Below are 20,305 nucleotides of genomic sequence, written 5' to 3'. Positions count from 1 at the left end.
TTACCTGAATTTTCATACTGGTTGTCACATTGTAAATGTTTAGGTAAATAAAAATAAAAATATTTATACCGTATAATATAACTGGTATGTAGAAAAGATTCTGTGACATAATCAAAAATTGTTGAAATTCGAAACATAACATTTGTCATTAGAACATTCACAAGATTTTACAAAGTGAAATTGTTGAAATTCCATAGGCTTCTTGGTCTCTTTTATTTAAATAATGGATATAAAATTCACTAACTTAATGAGATTTTAGAATTAATCAAGTTCCCAAAATATAATCATGCATTACAATATTTATACTAATACTGAATGATTTATAAATGAGATGTAGGCTTAAAACTTACGATGTTTCTTTGTTCTTGAAATAATAATCAGCTAATAAATAATACAACTCCTTTAATACTGGGCTGAAATAATAATCAGCTAATAAATAATACAGAACCAAATTGAATGGACAAAAAGGAAAAAATCACAATTTGGAATGAAAAATTGTGTGCCAGTACTAATTTTGAAGGAATATTATGTAAAAGAAGAACTTACTTATCTGTTTCATATGAAGGAGGTGTATTTATTTCACCATCTATATATTTTAATACTGTATCTATTCTACTAGCTGTAAATCATAAATATTACAGGTTACTATATGTGTTCATAACAGGAAACTAAATATTCTAAGGCAGTTGATACTCACAGTCACTTCAAAATAGAAAATCTCTTTCAAAAATAGCATTACGCTGGGCTAAGTATTATGCCTAAATTTAGAGAGTTATGTGTTAAACTCATCTAAATCATAATTGATCGAGGCAACATGGATTTTTTTATACAGCAGACTTATCTCCAGCTGTTTGAGACTATACAGTATTCTTTATAAACCAGTCTATTCCTTCCATATTTTTCATTGGAAAATTATAAGAAATGTGTGTTTTACTCTTTAGAATAGAATAGTTTTCTTGTCTTTACTATTTATGGAATGCACCGATCTAATCTTTATAGTCAGAGTGAGACAATGTTTTAGATTAGTTGTTTGCCCCTGAAGCTGATTGTCTCCCTTAACCCTATAAACTCACCCCCTAAACTGGCGTTTTACCACTACTATCTGTTAGTGTTAGTGTTACTGGGCAAATGGTAAAAAAAAAAAAAATCTTAGAAGAACCACATGTTATACGTTTCTAATTATGGCACTGGCAGGGCTTTCTATAGGGGATCATTTCGTTGACCCCCACATGCATGAACTTTGACCTTGACCTTTTTTTTAATCTGACCTCTTACTCCAAAAATAAGGTTAACTTTTCCATTTAACCTCAAACAGGTCACAGGGATTATAAGCTGGTAGTTTTTTTTTAGGTAGATTCAAAGAAAACAACTAATCTGTGTATTATTCATAATTTTGGCATTAAAATCAAAAAAGTTATGAGACATCAAAGATGATAACCATTGTGAGAAAATAAATGGATGGATTTAAAGATAAAATTAAATATCACAAATATATGACTAGAATTAAAAAATAAAGACATAATTCAGTAATTAAGAAAATGACCTTTTAGCCCACTATTGACCTTTGACTCAATGGGTTGACCTTTGACCTGACACACTGACGTATGACCCCCCAAATTAGTATTTTAATACTTTTGCTGTTAAAATGTTACCCACAGCTGCTATTATGCAAATACTACAGCATTTGCAATAATATAACACCATCCCAAAGACAATAGCACTTTTTTACACCGAAATATGAAAGTAGACACAAGGCTGATAAGAAAAATTCCGAAGGAATAGGCTAGACTTGTATAACACGACTTCCATGTTGAATAGTCGCCTGTTCTTAGTCTCGATTCAAAGGAAATTTTCGTGGCTTTCGATTGATATAAATTATATTCATTTACTATGAATACTTTTTTTTGATATGACGTGATGAATTGATCAATTGCCGGCGATAGATTTTAAGAAGGGATGAGTTGATACTTGATAGGATTAAAGAGCACTTTAAGTGACCAAACAAATTTTTTTGTACTTATAGCCAGTGGTCACTATATACATTTTATGGCAAGTTCACACCAATTACTAGGTCATCGCTAACGCTGCAATATAGTCCACATGCCTGCTTTCATTGATATGGTACTTTTTACCCGCGGCTGCCAGGCAAGATACGCCCACATTTTACAAGAGATGAATAGAGAACAAGCTAAAAAAAAACCCTCAAGATTTTTCAAATAATCAGGGGCCATAATCCAAGAATGCACGAATATCGAAAGGGAAGTTAACTTATAAATCAATATATCCGGTAATTTGTCTGCGATATCACTTCGGTGGAAGCGGGCGTTAAATAAAACTATTTTACACAAACACCCACACGTGGTTATAATACAATAATTGAAAACTAAAGTAGAAATCTCGAACTCAACCGTCATTACGGTGTTACAGTGATTTATTCGAACGTTTTTTTAAATTGGATAATAATTGTGACCTCTAGAGGAACCACAAGCTAAAAACGTGATTTTGCGTACAATCAGGGGCCATAATTCAGGAAATATAGGTTTCAAGTTTAATCAAAATCAGATGAATCGTACAATCAGGGGCAATAATCCATGAAATTTTGATCCAATACGTGCCAATATCGAAAGGAACCAAGATCTTTTGAAGATAAACCAATAGTTCAAGTTTCGTCAAAATCGGACAAGAATTGTGACCTGTAGAGTGTCCATTAACAATTGTGGATGGACGGGGTGACGACAATATATGTCAACATGAAAATGTGGGCGCATAAAATGAAGAGAATGAAATATGAGATAGCTGCAATAACTGTAATATGGCAAGAGGCAAAGAAGGCTAGACGTTGGGTTTGTTTTGCCAAATTAAGAGACTAAATTTTAACAAAAGATAGGATGCCAGGCAATGAAACATATGCCCACAGCAGCTAAATCGTCCGAGCGGTCGACAAGGGTTGTCACATATTTATTCCTTTATAGGTAATTGGGGGCCATTTACAAGACAGTTCCATACAGATCAGATTATAATTGTTGCCGTTTGAGTGTTCACAAGGTTCTACAAACTGAAACAAGGGTCTCAACTCTGGAAGTAATCTACAGAAATTGTTGAAATTTGACAGGCTTTTCCATTTTACCAATTTAAATAATGCATATAAATTTCATACAGATTAGATGATCACTTTTGTCACAAGGTTCACAACCGCCATAACTCTTGAAATTATTGACGGAAATTGCTGAAATTCAATAGATCTCTGTTTCACAAATTCAAATGATGCATATAAATTTCATACATATCGGATGATAACTTTCATCAATCGAGCATTAACAAGGTTGGGCAAAGTGAAACAAGGGCGATAACTCTAGAAGTAATAAACGGAAATTGCTGAAATTCAATAGGATTCTTCTCTTTACTAATTTAAATAATGCATGCAAATTTCATACAGATCGGCAGATAACTTTTAATGTTAGAGCGTTCACAAGGTTCAAAAACGTGAAACATAATAAACGGAAATTTCTGAAATTCAATAGGCCTCTTCGATTCAATAATTTAAATAATGCATATATTTCAGAAAGATCTGATGATAACTTTTGGCGTTAGAGAGAGAGAGAGAGAGAGAGAGAGCGAAGGAGTCTTTAGCACTGGGAAAAAAAACGGAGGTCCCGGAGAAAACCCACGAGGTTGGACAGGCGACCCTACTCCTTGTCACGTACAACCGGGGATTCGAAACCACGCCAGTTGACTCAAGGCTTTATGATACAGCGCGTACGTGCTAACCATTCGGCCATCCAACCCCCCTTTTGGCGTTAAAGCATTCACAATTTCCAATAAAGTGAAACAAGGGTGATAACTCTAGACGTAATGAACAGAAATTATTGAAATTAAATAGGCTTCTTTGTTTCACTAATTTAAATCATGCATAAATTTCACAAAGATTGGGTGATAACTTTTGGCGTTACAGCGTTCACAAGGTTCAATAAAGTGAAACAAGGGCCATAACTATAGACGTAATAAACGGAAATTGCTGAAATTCAATAGGCTTCTTCGATTCACTTATTTAAATAATGCATATAAATTTCAGAAAGATAGGTTGATAACTTTTGGCGTTAGAGCATTCACAAGGTTAAACAAAGTGAAACAAGGGCCATAACTCTAGATGTAATAAACGAAAAAAAATTGAAATTAAATAGGCTTCTTCATCTCACTAATGCAAACAACATATATCAGTTTTAAAACAACTGGATGATAACAGCGTTCACAAGAAATTGTGGAAGATGGATGGACGGACAGACCAACAGACGGACGGGGGCAATGTGACAGCGCCCCAGGGGGTTGGGGCATGCACCAAAATAAACAGTTGCTGTCTTTACGGTATAAGGAATACATATACCAAGTTCCAAGTTGATCCATTCAGAATTGTGGCCTGTATACGATAAACACAAAAATTGGGTGTGGTTCTACATCTGGGGTGGGGACATGCTCTGTCCCTGGGGGTGGGGCGTGCACCAAAAGTAATAGAGGTCATCCTTAGGGTATAAAGAATAAGTATGAAAAGTTTCAAGATGATTCATTTAGAAGTGTGGCCTGTAGGGAACACACAGACACCCAAAGAGAAAATGGCCATGGCTCTGCCCCTTTGAGTTGGACATGCACCAAAAACAATAGGGATGATCTTTAGGGTGTAAAAAATAAGTATGCAAAGTTTGAAGTGAATCCATTAAGAAATGCGGTCCGAGGACGACAAAAAATTAAATACAAGAAATGGGTATGGCTCTGCGTCTGGGGGTTGGCCATGTACCAAAAACAATAGGGATCTTCCTTAGGGTATAAGGAATAAGTATGTAAAGTTTCAAGATGATCAGTTAAGAATTGCAGCCTGTAGGCAACAAACAGACAATATATGTCCACATTATAAATGTGGATGTATAAAACTCATGCGACAAATTATCACAGGGACTACACATACAATATACACTATTATGGTCTTATCACTATCCATACACACCACCAGTTGACTAGTGTGTATTGATGGTTCAATTAACATACTTACTGACCTAATCATTACCTCATAAAAATTTTCTACATTTAAAGATACATTATGTACGATTTAGATACAGAGCTAGCCATTCTTGCTATAATAGTTCGAAAATAGATACTGTAAAATGAATAATTTGAAAATTTCATTCAAATTACTCTGTTGCGAGCGATGATATTAGCCTTTGAAGGTTTGACAAGACATGTGCAATAATTTCAACCACCATACTGATTGTTCGAAGCTAAGTCTCGCTCCTCCATTTTTAGCTTAAATCAAAATATGGCTGAACTGTTCTAATCTATTTAATATCGGAGAAATCTGATGCCATCAAGAGTTGATTAGGGCCTGGATAAGTTAATTAATGTCTAACTAATAATTTAGAAAACATTTCAGACCTAAAGAAAGACCTGCAATAGGCAGATAAGCTACAAATCACTTTGTAACATGGACGGGAAATCTTCCTTTGTTCTTTTCGTTGAATAAGCTGATTGTTTTCCCTCTAGTAGATGGGTGGAGCTTAACTAGACATGGAGCTATAACTAGACATGTTCAATGTTATTGCACATTTTTGCTGGTTTACACTAGTTTTAGTAGAAATCATACAGAGAAGTGGGGTGGGTTTTCTGTGCAATAACACTAAGCATGTTGAGCAGTTGTCAATGTTACAAGTCATTTATAGTCGTGCTATAAATATAACATAATTCAAAGCATTTTTAAGAGCTGACCTTCCTCGTCTTGAATTGTTATAGATTACAAACTTGTGACTAGAATATATTTGAGTGAATTTTAAAATGGCACATTATATTTGTGCTGTTGAGAGTTGTGGAAATTCCAGCAAAGAAAAGGTACATAATGTGCTGTCGATTCTCTTCTGTCAAAAGTAAATCGATCATGAACATAGCCCATACAACTGCGGCAACCAACATGAATCACCAATGAACTATATTACAACCACCCAGCTATCAATTTAGAATGGAAAGAATTGAAAGCCAATTACATTCAATGGAGGATTAAATGAGAAAGATATAGCGATGGGAGGAGACGGTAGGGCAGCTACACCTGATCACAATGCTAAGTTTGGCTCCTATACCATGCTGATTGATGGAAGTGGAGAAATCTGTTGTATTTGATATACAGTTAGTCCAGGTTAAGTCTTAATTCGTATTTATCACATGGCAAAAATCAAATGAAGGATATTGTACAAGGCTTTGTGTAAACCTTATTTTTGATCTCGCTGGCTTACAAAAGATAACTATCTAATCAGCATTCTTAATCCCATTAGAAATCATTCCTAACACTGAAGTGTTAATTCAGTTATTGCAACTTTTAGTCGGATTGATTAATGAGAGATACTAACGACACATGTACACTTGCCATATTAATACACAAATACAGTCAGATTCCCTTCTCAAACAATCTGTTATTCAATTTAGTTGGCTACCAACAAAATTAGTAATGAAGTCACATCCACATGGAGAAGGAACGTTCCATTCGCACTGTGTGATGATGACTCCAGGAAAATGATCACGTATTGTCATTTACAAATCGTTTAATGGATCTGCAAAAACCTGGTAAATATGAAGCACTTCTTCGATGTCTGAGCATAGCTAAAGGTAAATTTGTTTTATTTTATAGCTTGATAAAGAGTTTGGATCATCCTAAAACATATCACTGACATCTCAAAGTAGACTATATTGTTAGACTATATCTTGGAAGGTCATTGGAACGAAGTAATTTCTCAAATAAATGTTTATTTTAAAATTTGAATTATTACTGTTTCTTCCAGGCTTGGAAACAAAATTGATATCATTTGGAAAAGAAAAACAGTGTGAAAGCATCAATCTTTGGAACCATCACTATTGTTGTACTGCGGCCAGATACAAAGAAACTGTTGTTGATCATATGCAGGAATGTCACCATGAAATGACCAATGCTTGAAACCATTTCGTTTCGTAAAAGCCGAAATTAATATTTATATTGGCATCATAGATGTTCGTAGCACCATCGATAACATGTTCACAACAATCTTCTTGTTTTTAATCTAAAGCCAATTATTATGGCTACAGCGACTGTCTTTGTTATGGCATTATAAAATAAATTCTAAATTGGATCTTAAATTAAAATATTCCAGAGTCAATTGTTTTATTTAATCAGAGGATTAAGGAGTCAGTGGACTTTGAGTGAAGATAGCTGAATTAATTTTAATCAGATCAGATTGGTGTGAACTTGCTGTAAAGTGCATATAGTAACCACTGGATATAAGTACAGAAAAATTTGTTTGGTCACTTGATGTACTCTTTAAATGAATATAGATTGTCATGTCAATAAGATTGGCTAGTAAGAATAACATTACGTCAGGATCTAACTATCCTCACCTCCGATCATATCAAAATTTTATATCAGAATATTGTATGCCCTTGAATGTTTAGTTTTTCAAACAATGCTAGTTCCATGCTAATCCTTCTAAAATTGCAGTTTATTGGCTAGTAAGAATAACATTACGTCAGGATCTAACTATCCTCACCTCCGATCATATCAAAATTTTATATCAGAATATTGTATGCCCTTGAATGTTTAGTTTTTCAAACAATGCTAGTTCCATGCTAATCCTTCTAAAATTGCAGTTTATTGTACATTTTGTTACTTAATTAGATTATGTATAAAGATCTTTATTATATTTATTTACCTGCTCCTATATCTTCTGGTACCAGTACAAAAACTCTTCTTAATAACCCTTCTAACTAAATATACAAACAAAACAATATTCCAACATTCTTTCTATAACAAGAGCATCGGTACCGCTGCAATATAGGTCCACATTCCTGGGGGTCTGGGCATGCACCAAAATATATAATTGCTGTCTTTACAGTATAACTTATAGTATAAGAAATAAATATGCAAAGTTCCAAGATGATCCATTTAAAATTGCAGCCTGCAGACGATAAACACAAAAATTGGGTGTGGCTTTGCCCCTGAGGGTTGGATATGGAACAATATAATTATAAATAGATACAACCCTATGGTGGATCATGCTGAATTTGACCCAAATCTGTTCATAATTGCAACCTATAGATAATTTACCAACAAAATATTAACAAAAAGTCGGTGTGGCATCACCCAAGCAGGGTGGATCATGCCCCAAAATCAATTACAGTTGCGTCCTTAGGTTATAAGGGATAAGTACACAAAGTTTCAAGATAATCCATTCAGAATTGTGGCCTTCAGATGCTAAACATAAAAAATGTGCGTGGCTCTCTCCTTGGGGCCAGGGCATGCACCAAAAGAAATGAAATGAAATGAAATGGAGTTTAACGTCCTACTGTTCTGCTCCTAACCTGGGCTAATGAAGACGGGCATACGCCATACAGTGTGCAATGAGGGAAATTTTGCCTAGACAGCGGCACTACGGCCTACTATTATATCGAATTCCAACTGCCAAGGGATCTTTTACGTGCACGCCAATGTGTACACGGGACCTCGGTTTTTCGTCCCATCCAAACGACTAGACAGCTTTCCTTGTCAGCCCCTCCGTCCTGCATCACTGACAAGGGAGAACCACGCCGGAAAATCTGGATGAACTTTCTCGGCCAATGCAGGGATCGAACACCCGACCTCCAGGCTAGCGAGCTAGCGTCTTACCCACTTAGCCACGTGATCCCCATGCACCAAAAGCAATGATTGCCGTCCTTAGGCTATAAGGAATACATATGCAAAGTTCCAAGATGATCCATTCAGAATTGTGGCCTGTATACGATAAACACAAAAATTGGGCATGGCTCTACCCCTAGGGGGAGGGACATGCACCAAAATCAATAGCTGCCATCATCTTTAGAGTAAAATTAAAAAGAAGAGGTATGCAAAGTTCCAAAAGGATCCGTCAAGAATTGCAGTCTGTAGGCGACGCAGAGACACAAAGACAGGTTGCCAGGCAACGAAACATACGCCCACAGCAGCTAAATTGTCCGAGCGGTCGACAAGGGGTGTCGCATATCTATTCCTTTGTAGGTAATTGGGGGCCTCTTCAAGACAGTTTCATACAGATCAGATTATAATTTTTGCCGTTTGAGTTTTCACAAGGTTCTACTAACTGAAACAAGGGTCTCAACTCTGGAGGTAATCTATAGAAACTGTTGAAATTTGACAGGCTTTTTTGTTTTACTAATTTAAATAATGCATGTATCAATTTCATACACATCAGATGACCACTTTTGTCATTCAAACGTTCACAAGGTTCACAACCGCCATAACTCTAGAAATTATTGACGGAAATTGCTGAAATTCAATAGACCTCCGTTTCACAAATTTAAATGATACATATAAATTTCGTACATATCGGGTGATAACTTTCATCAATCAAGCATTAACAAGGTTGAACAAAGTGAAAAAAGGACAATAACTCTAGAAGTAATAAACGGAAATTGCTGAAATTCAATAGGATTCTTCTCTTTACTAATTTAAATGACGCATGTAAATTTCATACAGATCGGCAGATAACTTTTGATGTTAGAGCGTTTACAAGGTTCATTAATGTGAAACAAGGGCCATAACTCTAGACATAATAAACAGAAATTGCTGAAATTCAATAAGCTTCATTTCACTAATTTAAATAATGCATATAAATTTCAGAAAGATCGGATGATAACTTTTGGGGTTCTCAAGGTTCAATAAAGTGAAACAAGGGCCATAACTCTAGACGTAATGAACAGAAATTATTGAAATTAAATAAGCTTCTTCGTTTCACTAATTTAAATCATGCATATAAATTTCAGAAAGATAGGATGATAACTTTTGGGGTTCTAGCGTTCACAAGGTTAAACCAAGTGAAACAAGAGCCCTAACTGTAGAAGTAATAAATGGAAATTGCTGAAATTCAATAGGCTTCTTCGTTTCCATAATTTAAATATTGCATATAAATTCTACAAAGATTGGATGTTAACTTTTGGCATTAGAGCGTTCTCAAGGTTCAACAAAGTGAAACAAGGGCCATAACTCTAGACATAATAAAACGGAAATTATTGAAATCAAATAGGCTTCTTCATCTCACTAATGTAAACAACATATATCAATTTTAAAACAACTGGATGATAACTTTTGGCCTAGAGCGTTCACAAGAAATTGTGGAGATGGACGGACGGGGGTGATGGCAATATACGTCCACATTTCTATGTGGGCGTATAAAAATTGCGTGTGGCTCTGTCCCAGGGGGTCGGGCATGCACCAAAAAATAATAGAAGTCATCCTTTGGGTATAAGGAGTAAGTATGAACAGTTTTTAAGAAGATCCATAAAGAATTGCGGCCTGTAGGCGACACACAAAGAGAAAATGGGCGTGGCTCTGCCAAGGGGGTGGGGCATGCACCACAAACAATAGGGATGATTCTTGGGGTATAAGGAATAAGTACACAAAGTTTCAAGATTATCCGTTAAGAAATAAAGTCTGTAAACGACAAAAAAAAAAACACAAATGGGCGTGGCTCTGCACCAAAAACAATAGGGATCATCCTTAGGGTATAAGGAATAAGTATGCAAGGTTTCAAGACAATCTATTAAGAATTGGGACCTGCAGGTGACCCACGGGTACACACACACACAGACAGGGGCGACGGCAATATACGTCCACATTCATAGTAAAAAAATTAATTTCAACAGACCATCTTACGTAGAGGATTGTAATTGTAAAATTCACTTTAATAGAAAGACACTACTGTTTAGGTTAGCTTGACTGAAGAATGTTACAGGGTGTTTTATTTTTCTTTGATTCGGTAGACATGGGGCGCATACACTGTGGACATACATTACAAAGTAGAGGCTGAAAAATATGTATCTTATTTAGCTTAGCTGATATAAAATATATTTACCTCAGCTGATACAGTGCTAGCTTTATAACTATCAAATTCTGGTACCGCTGATGGCTTGAAATATTCAAACACATTTTGTGCTCTGATCCATGTCAAAGAAATCTGATTAAAACAAAATATTTATACAACCATGAACTAACAACCAATCACACTAATCAACAAGTGGTTGTCATGCAAGATACGCCCACAATTTGCAAGAAATGGACAGAGAACAAGCTAAAAAAAGAGGCGATTTTCATACAATCAAGAGCCATAATTCAGGTAGTTACGATCCAATATGCGTGAATATTTAAAGGAACCAAGATCTTATAAACATGTATTTCAAGTTTCATCAAAATCGGATCAAAATTGTGTCCTCTAGAGGGTTCACCACCTTGATATACCATATATTTACAATATTTGTGTATGAGGGGCAGTCATTTTGTCCTGCAGTTTTGGGCCGATTTGTATGAATTTCGGACTCAACTATCATAAGGGTGTAATGATGATATATTCAAATGTTTTTTTAAATCGGATACAAATTGTTACTTCTAGAGGGACCACAATCTAAAAATGCCATTTTTCGTACAATCAGGGGCCATAATTCAGAAAGTTACGATCCGATATACGTGAACATCATAAGGGTGTAACAGTGATATACTCAAACGTTTTTTTAAACAAGCTAAAAACACTATTTTTCGTACATTCAAGGGCCATAATTCAGGAAGTTATGATCGATATGCGCGAATATTGAAAGGAACCAAAATCTTTGGGTTATAATATGTATTTCAAGTTTCATCAAAATCAGATGAAAATTGTGACCTCTAAAGTGTCAACCCTCTAAAAACGTGATTTTTCGTACAATCAGGGGCCATAATCCAATAAATTATGGTTCGATATATGCCAAAATTGAAAGGAACTGAGATCTTTGGGAGATGGACCTATATTTTAAGTTTCGTCAAAAATCGAATAAAAATTGTGACCTGTAGAGTGTCTACAAACAAATTGTGGACGGACATCCAGACAGGGGCGACATGAAAATGTGGGCATATAAAAATTCAAATGGAAAGAAAACCAACAAAATATTACATTTTTGAAATTCATTATTAAATATACATTGTAATAAATCCTAAATTTGAATGCAAGTTAAACGCATTTTATTTTTTCTACATTCATACCAATCATAGATCAATTCAAACTACAAACCGGTGGAGAGTTATGATCCTGTAATCTTCTACTTTTGATTTTTTTATTAGGATGACCATAGAGACAATAAACACATTGTTCAAATGCTATATCAAGATCCTCTTTAAGATTAGCTGAAAGTTTGGGTTTCTTTCTCTCTTTTTTAAGAATTTTCAAGAAGAGAAGCAGAACAGCTCCATTGTTCTTTGTACACCAAGAATGTCTGAAATCATAAATAAGTTACAAAATAAAAGTTCAACAAGACTAAAATAAACGTTTTGCCATATTAAAATGAAATGAAATGGGATTTCACATCCTACTTTTCTGTACAAAGGCCATGGCTTTTTGTTCCATGCAAATGACTAGACACTGTTCATTGTTAGACCCCCGTCTTGCACCACTAACAAGTGGATATCAAGCTTGAAAGTCCCAGGGAACTTTCTCGGCCCACACCATGATCTCTTGGCGAGTGCCTTACTAACATAGCCACTTGCCATACCGATCGTATTAAGAACCAGCGGCTGCCAGGCAGGATACACCCACATTTTGCAAGAGATGGATAGAGAACAAGCTTAAAACAAACGTGATTTTTTGTACAATCAGGGGCAATAATACAGAAAGTTATGGTCTGAAATGCGCGAATATCAAAAGGGACTGAGATCTTTGGGATATAAAGATATGTTTTAAGTTTCATCAAAATCGGATAAAAATTGTGACCTCTAGAGGATCCACAACCTTCATATTGCATACTTTTACACAATTTGCGTACAAAGAGTGGCCATTTTGTCAGGCAGCTTCATTTCGATTTTCCCAAAATTCGAATTCAACCTTCATTATGGTGGGATGGGGATATATTTAAACAGTTTTTAAAATCGAAAAAAAAAAAATGTGCAAGCTAAAAATGCGAATTTTCAAACAATCAGGAGCCATAATCCAGGAAGTTACGTTCGGATATGCACAATTATCAAAAGGAACCAAGATCTTAGTGTGTAATGGTGATATATTCACATGCTTTTTTTTTAAATCGGATAAAAATTGTGACCTCTACGGGGACCACAAGCTAAAAACACGATTTTTCGTACAATCAGGGGCAATAATTCAGGAAGTTACGATCTGATATGCATGAATTATATCAAAAGGAACCAAGATCTCTGGGTTATAAACATTTATTTCAAGTTTCATCAAAATTGGATCAAAATTATGACCTCTAGAGGGTCCACAACCTTGATATATACCAGATGTTATACACTATTTACGTACGAGGGGCGGATATTTTGTCTGGCAATTTTCAAGAAATTCGATCTAAATAAACATCACGGTGTAGCGTTGATATATTCGAACAGTTTTTTAAATCGGATAATATTTGTGACCTCTAGAGGGACCACAAGCTAAAAACATGATTTTTCATACAATCAGGGGCAATAATTTAGGAAGTTACCATCCGATATGCCCGAATATCGCAAGGATCCAAAATCTTTGGGTAATAAACATGCATTTCAAGTTTTATCAAAATCAGATCAAAATTGTGACCTCACGATGGTCCACAATTTTGATATACCAGATGTTTAGACTAATTGTGTACGAGGGGCGGCCATTTTGTCCGGCAATTTTCGTCCGATTTTCAGGAAATTCGAAATCAGCCAAAATTACGGTGTAACGGTGATATATTTGAATGTTTTTTTAAATCGGATAATAATTGTGACCTCTCCAGGGACCTAAAGCTAAAAACGCGACTTTTTGTACAATCAGGGGCCATAATTCAGGAAGTTACAATCCGATATGCGCGAATATCAACAGGAACCAAGATCTTGGGGTTATAAACTTACATTTTTCAAGTTTCATCAAAATCAGAAGAAAATTGTGACCTCTAGAGGGTCCACAACCTTGATAAACCATATTTTTACACTATTTGAGTATGCAGGGCGACCATTTTGTCTGTCAGGTTTGGTCTAATTTTTACGAAATTCGAACTCAACCATCCTTAAGGTGTAATGGTGATATATTCAAACGCTTTTTTAAATCGAATAAAAATTATGACCTCTATAGGGTCCACATGCTAAAAACGCAATTTTTCGTACAATCAGGGGCAATAATTCAGGAAGGTACAGTCCGATATGCGCAAATATCGAAAGGAACTGAGATCTTTGGGTTATAAACTTACACTTCAAGTTTCAACAACATTGGATAAAAATTGTGACCTCTATAGGGTCCACAACTTAAAAAGTGATTTTTCATACAATCAGGGACCATAATCCATGAAGTTACGGTCCGATACATGCCAATATCGAAAGGAACCAAGATCTTTTGGAGATAAACCTATATTTCAAGTTTCGTTGAAATCGGATAAAAAATTGTGACCGGAAGAGTGTCCACAAATAAATTGTGGACAGACAGATGGACAAACAGGGGCGACGGCATAATACATCCACATGAAAATCTGGGAATATAAAAATAAAATTTTCTATCATACCTGCCGAGATATTCATGTGCTACACTAAGCAACATTAATGATGAACTAATAGCACCATCCAATATGTCTGCTTGACCTTCTGATTGACTAGCTATCATATTATGCAGTTTTACTTCTTCACTAAAATATCAAAACATTGTCATGACCACTATACCAGACATATCTCAATTCTAATTACTTCTGAATCAATAAATAGGTAGAACTCAATGACCATTGAATACCGCTAGGGTTATTCAATGGTTCAAGAGAGTGTATCCCTGCGGCAGGGATACACACCAGTGAACCATTGAATAACCCGAGCGGTATTCATTGGTCATTGAGTTCTGTTTTTATTCTATAACTACATGCAAATCTCAAAATACACTGTACTATCCAGATTATCAAAAAAAATCATCACCAATTCATCATAGGTTCTGCCCTTTTTTCTTTCATTTTTACAAAAATTGTAGTTGCCTAGTGGTGACGTCATTACTGTTTGACATAATTCTGAAAGTGACATCATTCTGGACAAAAGTAGTACGTTTTCAAGCCATTGAATACAACCATAGGTTTGAATACAACCATAGGTTATTCAATGCAGGCCTTGATATAGTAGGCGATCGATCGGTCGATCGCCCACCGATCGCCTGGACGAGATTTCAGGAGAATGATAATTTGATCTCCCCAGTTATGTCGGGTGATCGTTAAAATGTTTATGGGGAACACCAATTTAAATCCACGTTTTAGTTGGCTCAGCAAAACTGTGCCCATGCAACTCACGGAGAATAGTGTTGACTAGTTTGATGGTTTCTATAACCAAATAAAAGACGTCCTGATGTCTGTTATTATGCAAGATGCCCCGGCTCAGGGAATATGATAAACGGTATCGCATCGCAGTTTGCTAAACAAAAACAACGTAAGTGCGAATCAAATATTAATCTGATTAGCAGAAATTTATCAAATTTAAGGGAATCTGCGAATCGAAGTTTCTTGTCCTGAATTAAGCGTGGAAAAAATGCTGAACAAATGTGATTTACCGTTCCCGTGATTTACCGTTCGCCTGTGTACGGACATTTTATTCCCTTTGATGTCGGTTGACGAAATTAAAAGTAGTCAAAGATTAGTCAATAAACTAATTGTAAGCTAACATTTTCACAGTCATTTAGTTCACGATCTAATGAAGTAATAAGTACAGACCTTATATTTGATAATCCGGTAAATATACAAGCTTGATAATTATTCACAAAACAGTAATTTTTATCTGTAACCATTTCCCTGCGTAAGAATTGACCATGTGTTCCCATCAGGCAACCTATTTGTCATCACGCAACATTTTAATCATTTTCCATTCACTGAACAACAAAATATTCCGTAATCTATCATCATACGAAAAATGTATCCACCCAAATCGCGCACTGTTTTTAGCTATACGCATCAGTTTAATTCTTATTCGTTGAACAAAATACTTCGCGACTAAAATGGCCTTGGTTCATTTTGGCGGGAAAAAGGGTCACGTGGATAAATAACAACAACATGGCGACAATGCGTGCATTGCATACGGATGTCGATGCTACTATGGAATTTTAAAACACCGTTTTGTAATGAAGACAGTCAATGTTTCCACAGTTATTTTGCTTTCATTTTCTGCCGTTTAAATGAAGACACGTAATTCTGGAGGAATATTACTGGCGTAAATGTGAAGCAGGTAGCCTACGATCGTACGGGTCGGTACGCTTTCACTCTCTCTATCGTATTACGAAAACATCTACTTTTCTAGGAATATTACAGACGTAAATTGAATACTCTATGGGAATTGAGGTGTGCCAATTTTTTTTTTTGCCTTTTGTATTCAGAACACTATATTATGCTAAATAGGCTAACATAAAGCTATTCGTAATTTAAGCCTATTAAAGGGGAAGAAAGCCTCTTATACACACATAAACATTAATTGTAGTGTAGTCCATACCGGTAGAAATTATGGCCTACAGAAATCGTTCAATACAATACCGTGAAAATTTACTTGTTTGCTATTCAATCAAGAGGAACTGCTAATCAATTTTCAAACATTCAAACATTCAAACAACATCATGCAATCTCTAGTTTTAGGTGATCGATTCAGGTGATCGATTGGTCACCTGGTTGATACCTCAGGTGATCAAAAAATTGATCACCTGGACCAAAAATCAGGGGATCGATTTATTGATCACCCTGTGCCGTCTTATTTCGAGGCCTGCAATGGCTGTATTCAATGATGTTTGCTTGTATTTGCATGTAGCTATAGAATAAATTATAAGTATCAAGAAATAATTCACATTTCTAAAATTTTAACACAATGTACTGTAACTCAGATACCTGAAAGATCATAAAAAAAACCCAATAAATGTGGAAGTGTATATATTCTATATAATAACTATAGAACTTACACAAGTGTATTATTCTATATAATAAAATATAGAACTTACAAAGGCAAATTCCATATATAGAACTTACAAGTGTATATATTCTCTATAATAAATATAGAACTTACATGTGTATTACAGAACTTACAAGTGTATATAAAAAACTTACAAGTGTATATTACAGAACTTACAAGTGTATTATTCTATATAATAAATTCCATGGTATTACTGTTCCTATTGGCATATCAACAACATTTACAGATACATCCATCATAATCTCTATAGTCTTCATTAGATTCTGACAAAATCGGATTTTATTCTTTGACGGTAACTTTTTACAGGATGAAGCATCTTTCTCAAACACCCTAAAACAAAAAAATAGTTTGCCAGGCAATGAGACATGTCCACAGCAGCTAAACCGTCCGATCTTTCAATAAAGGCTGTTGCGTTGTGAATCTTTATGTTAATTAAAAAAAAGCAAAATCTGTATAATGCTAGGGCTTTCACAAGACTACATGACATAATCAACAGTATAAAACTTTACAAGTAGGCTACTGTCAAAATAAACTTGAAAGTAAGAAACTCTCACAATAAACAACAAAAATACTATCAAATTTGGTTCACCCAAAATGAAACCTGAATCACACAACAAGAAAGACAATTCATGAAAAAGGAAATATTTGCTAAACATTGTATTATTGTAATAAAAGTAATGATTGATTGTTTAGATGATATCTTAATGACAGCACCCTGATAATTAGATAGTAATTAATAAGAGTTAAAAACATTATAAGCGTTAACTTGTCAGTCGAATCACATCATTTAAATTACAAGGATCCAAAAATTGACCCCAAGACCTTATGTTGAAAGACCATCAAGCTATATTGAAGTAATATAGAAGATTATTGATCAAGATTTATAAATAATATATTGCAAATTTCAAATATAAAAAACTTTGTTAATTGTTGAACTTACTTGTGTAATGTTGACAATACTTCTGTCATGGTTTTATTCCATTCTTCGCGTTGTACTGGTGTAGGTGCTTTACGATAGTAATATAATGATTCATTTAACAATACTTCACCCCACAACACACATTTCTACAATAAATAATATACAAAAACTGTATTTTATGAAGCAATATTACTTTAATATAAGAGATAAGAGTGGCTATTAACAGCTGGTTATCCATGGTTACTAATTGGCAGGGTTACCAGGGCTGGCCGCTTGACAGGGTTTGCGAATTTATTACTGGTGGCGATAGCTTGCTTACCAGGGTTGTACAGAGGTTTGACAACTTGGCGGGGTTGTACAGAGGTTTGACAACTTGGCGGGGTTGTACAGAGGTTTGACAACTTGGCGGGGTTACCGGGGTGGGCCTCTTGATGGGGTTTGCAAATTTGTTACCAGGGTCGGTAGCTTGCTTACTGGGGTTGTACAGAGGTTTGACAACAGATCATTTAGATTGAAGTACTAGTGTCCATAATTTTGCTAACTAGGATGCCTTAAGTTGGTTTGTAACATTGTTACTTGTCATAACAATAAAGGGATAGTATATAGACAAAGGTGTTAAGGTAACACCCGTGAGCTAAATATAAATCCAAAGTTGGAACACTCAGGGTTAGAGCATTGTAAAACAAAAATAACGAAAGCATCAGTAACGCTGCAATATACGTCCACATTCCTGCTTTGATCGATATGGTGCTTTTTAAAATGAAGAGAATGAAATATGAAATGGCTGTAAAATGACAAGAGGCAAAGAAGGCTAGGCATTGGGTTTGTTTTGCCAAATTTACAGAAAAAATATTAACAAAAAAGTGGGTGTGACACCACCCAGTGGTTCGGTGCATGCACCAAAATAAATAGTTGCTGTCTTTACGGTATAAGGAATAAATATGCAAAGTTCAAAGATGATCCATTCAGAATTGCAACATGTAGACGATAAATACCAATATTGGGCATAGCTCTGCCCCTAGGGGTTGGATATGGAACAATATAAATAGGTATCACCTTGTTATTGAAATGATTGATATGCTGAATTTGAACAAAATCTGTTAATTATTGCAACCTGTAGAGTATTTACATATAAAAACTAAAAAGATAGGTTGTCAGGCAACGAAACATATGCCCACAGCAGCTATATCATCCAGGAAGTCAACAAGAGTTGTCACATATTTTTACTTTTTTCGGTAATGAAACATTTATTATACATTAAAATCTGATTAAGAGTAACAACTCATTAAGTAATTATCAGAAAACCATTAGAATTTGTTTGGTTTATATGAAGTTCTGCCCCATGCCAACGTTTAGTATACGACACTTTTAACATCATGGATATTGAAAATCAATATACTTGGTCGTCTCAAGACCTTAAACTCTATGTATCAATCTGAAGTCAATCGGATGATAACTTTAGCCTCTAGAGCGTCACAAGATTTTTCAAAGTGATCAAGGGCCATAACTTTGGCAGTAATTATCCGAAATTGTTGAAAATCAATATGATTCTTCATCTCATGGCCTCAAACACTGTGTATAAATTTAAAGTCAATCGGATATTAACTTTAGCCTCTAGAACATCTAAAAGATTTTTCAAAGTGATCAAGGGCCATAACTCTGGCAGTAATTATCGAAAATCGTTGAAAATCAATTGGCTTCTTCGTCTCATGACATTAAACACTGTGTATAAATTTAAAATCAATCGGATATTAACTTTGACCTTTGGAGTGTCCACAAAATTTTTTTAAGTGATCAAGGGCCATAACTCTGGTATTAATTATCAAAAATCGCTGAAAATCAATAGGCTTTTTCGCCTCATGACCTTATTAACTTTAGCCTATAGAGCGTCCACAAGCAATTGTGGATGCCGGACCGCCAACAATATACTACCACATTTGAATGTGGGCGTATAAAAAGGGGGTGTGATACCACACCCCTGGGGGTCGGGACATGCACCAAAATAAATAGTTGCTATCCTTACAGTATAAGGAATAAATATGCACTAACGTCAATAGTTGCTGCCCTTAGGGTATAAAGAAAAAGTATACTAAATTTCAAGATAATCCATTCAGATTTGTGGCCTTCTGCCCCTGGGGGTTAGGGCATTCACTTAAATCAATAGTTGCCACCCTTAGGCTATATGGCCTGTAAACGATAAACACAAAAATTGGGCGTGGCTCTGCCCCTGGGGGTCAGGACATGTAGTTGTCGTCCTTAGGCTATAAGTATAAGGAATACATATCCCAAGTTCCAAGACAATCCATTAAGAATTGTGACCTGTAGCCAACACACAGAGAAACAAAGAAAAATGGGTGTGGCACTGTCCCTTGGGGTCGGGCAAAAACCAAAAAACAATAGGGGTCATCCTTAGGGTATAAGGAATAGCTATGCAAAGTTTCAAAATGTATTTCGTC

At 35.4% G+C, this 20,305-nt stretch overlaps 1 protein-coding gene across 1 annotated transcript in view; it reads right to left on the bottom strand.

The window, feature by feature from the left end:
• The window catches only part of LOC126823263 (calcineurin-binding protein cabin-1), a 42,789-nt gene extending 25,851 nt beyond the window's left edge, over positions 1 to 16,938 (bottom strand). Inside the window, exons 1-7 of the mRNA XM_050551975.2 lie at positions 16,922 to 16,938; positions 14,518 to 14,637; positions 12,069 to 12,270; positions 10,884 to 10,985; positions 7,713 to 7,767; positions 547 to 619; positions 351 to 413 (exon numbers count right to left, since the gene is read on the bottom strand). Of these exons, the coding sequence (XP_050407932.1) occupies positions 351 to 413; positions 547 to 619; positions 7,713 to 7,767; positions 10,884 to 10,985; positions 12,069 to 12,270; positions 14,518 to 14,615 (593 nt within the window). The 5' untranslated portion in view covers positions 14,616 to 14,637; positions 16,922 to 16,938. The remainder of the gene's footprint in view (positions 1 to 350; positions 414 to 546; positions 620 to 7,712; positions 7,768 to 10,883; positions 10,986 to 12,068; positions 12,271 to 14,517; positions 14,638 to 16,921) is intronic.
• Between the last annotated feature and the right edge of the window lie 3,367 nt (positions 16,939 to 20,305).

The sequence above is a fragment of the Patella vulgata genome, chromosome 6, assembly GCF_932274485.2.
Source record: "Patella vulgata chromosome 6, xgPatVulg1.2, whole genome shotgun sequence".
In the NCBI taxonomy this organism is placed as follows: domain Eukaryota; kingdom Metazoa; phylum Mollusca; class Gastropoda; family Patellidae; genus Patella; species Patella vulgata.
This window is presented reverse-complemented; position numbering and strand designations above follow the sequence as displayed.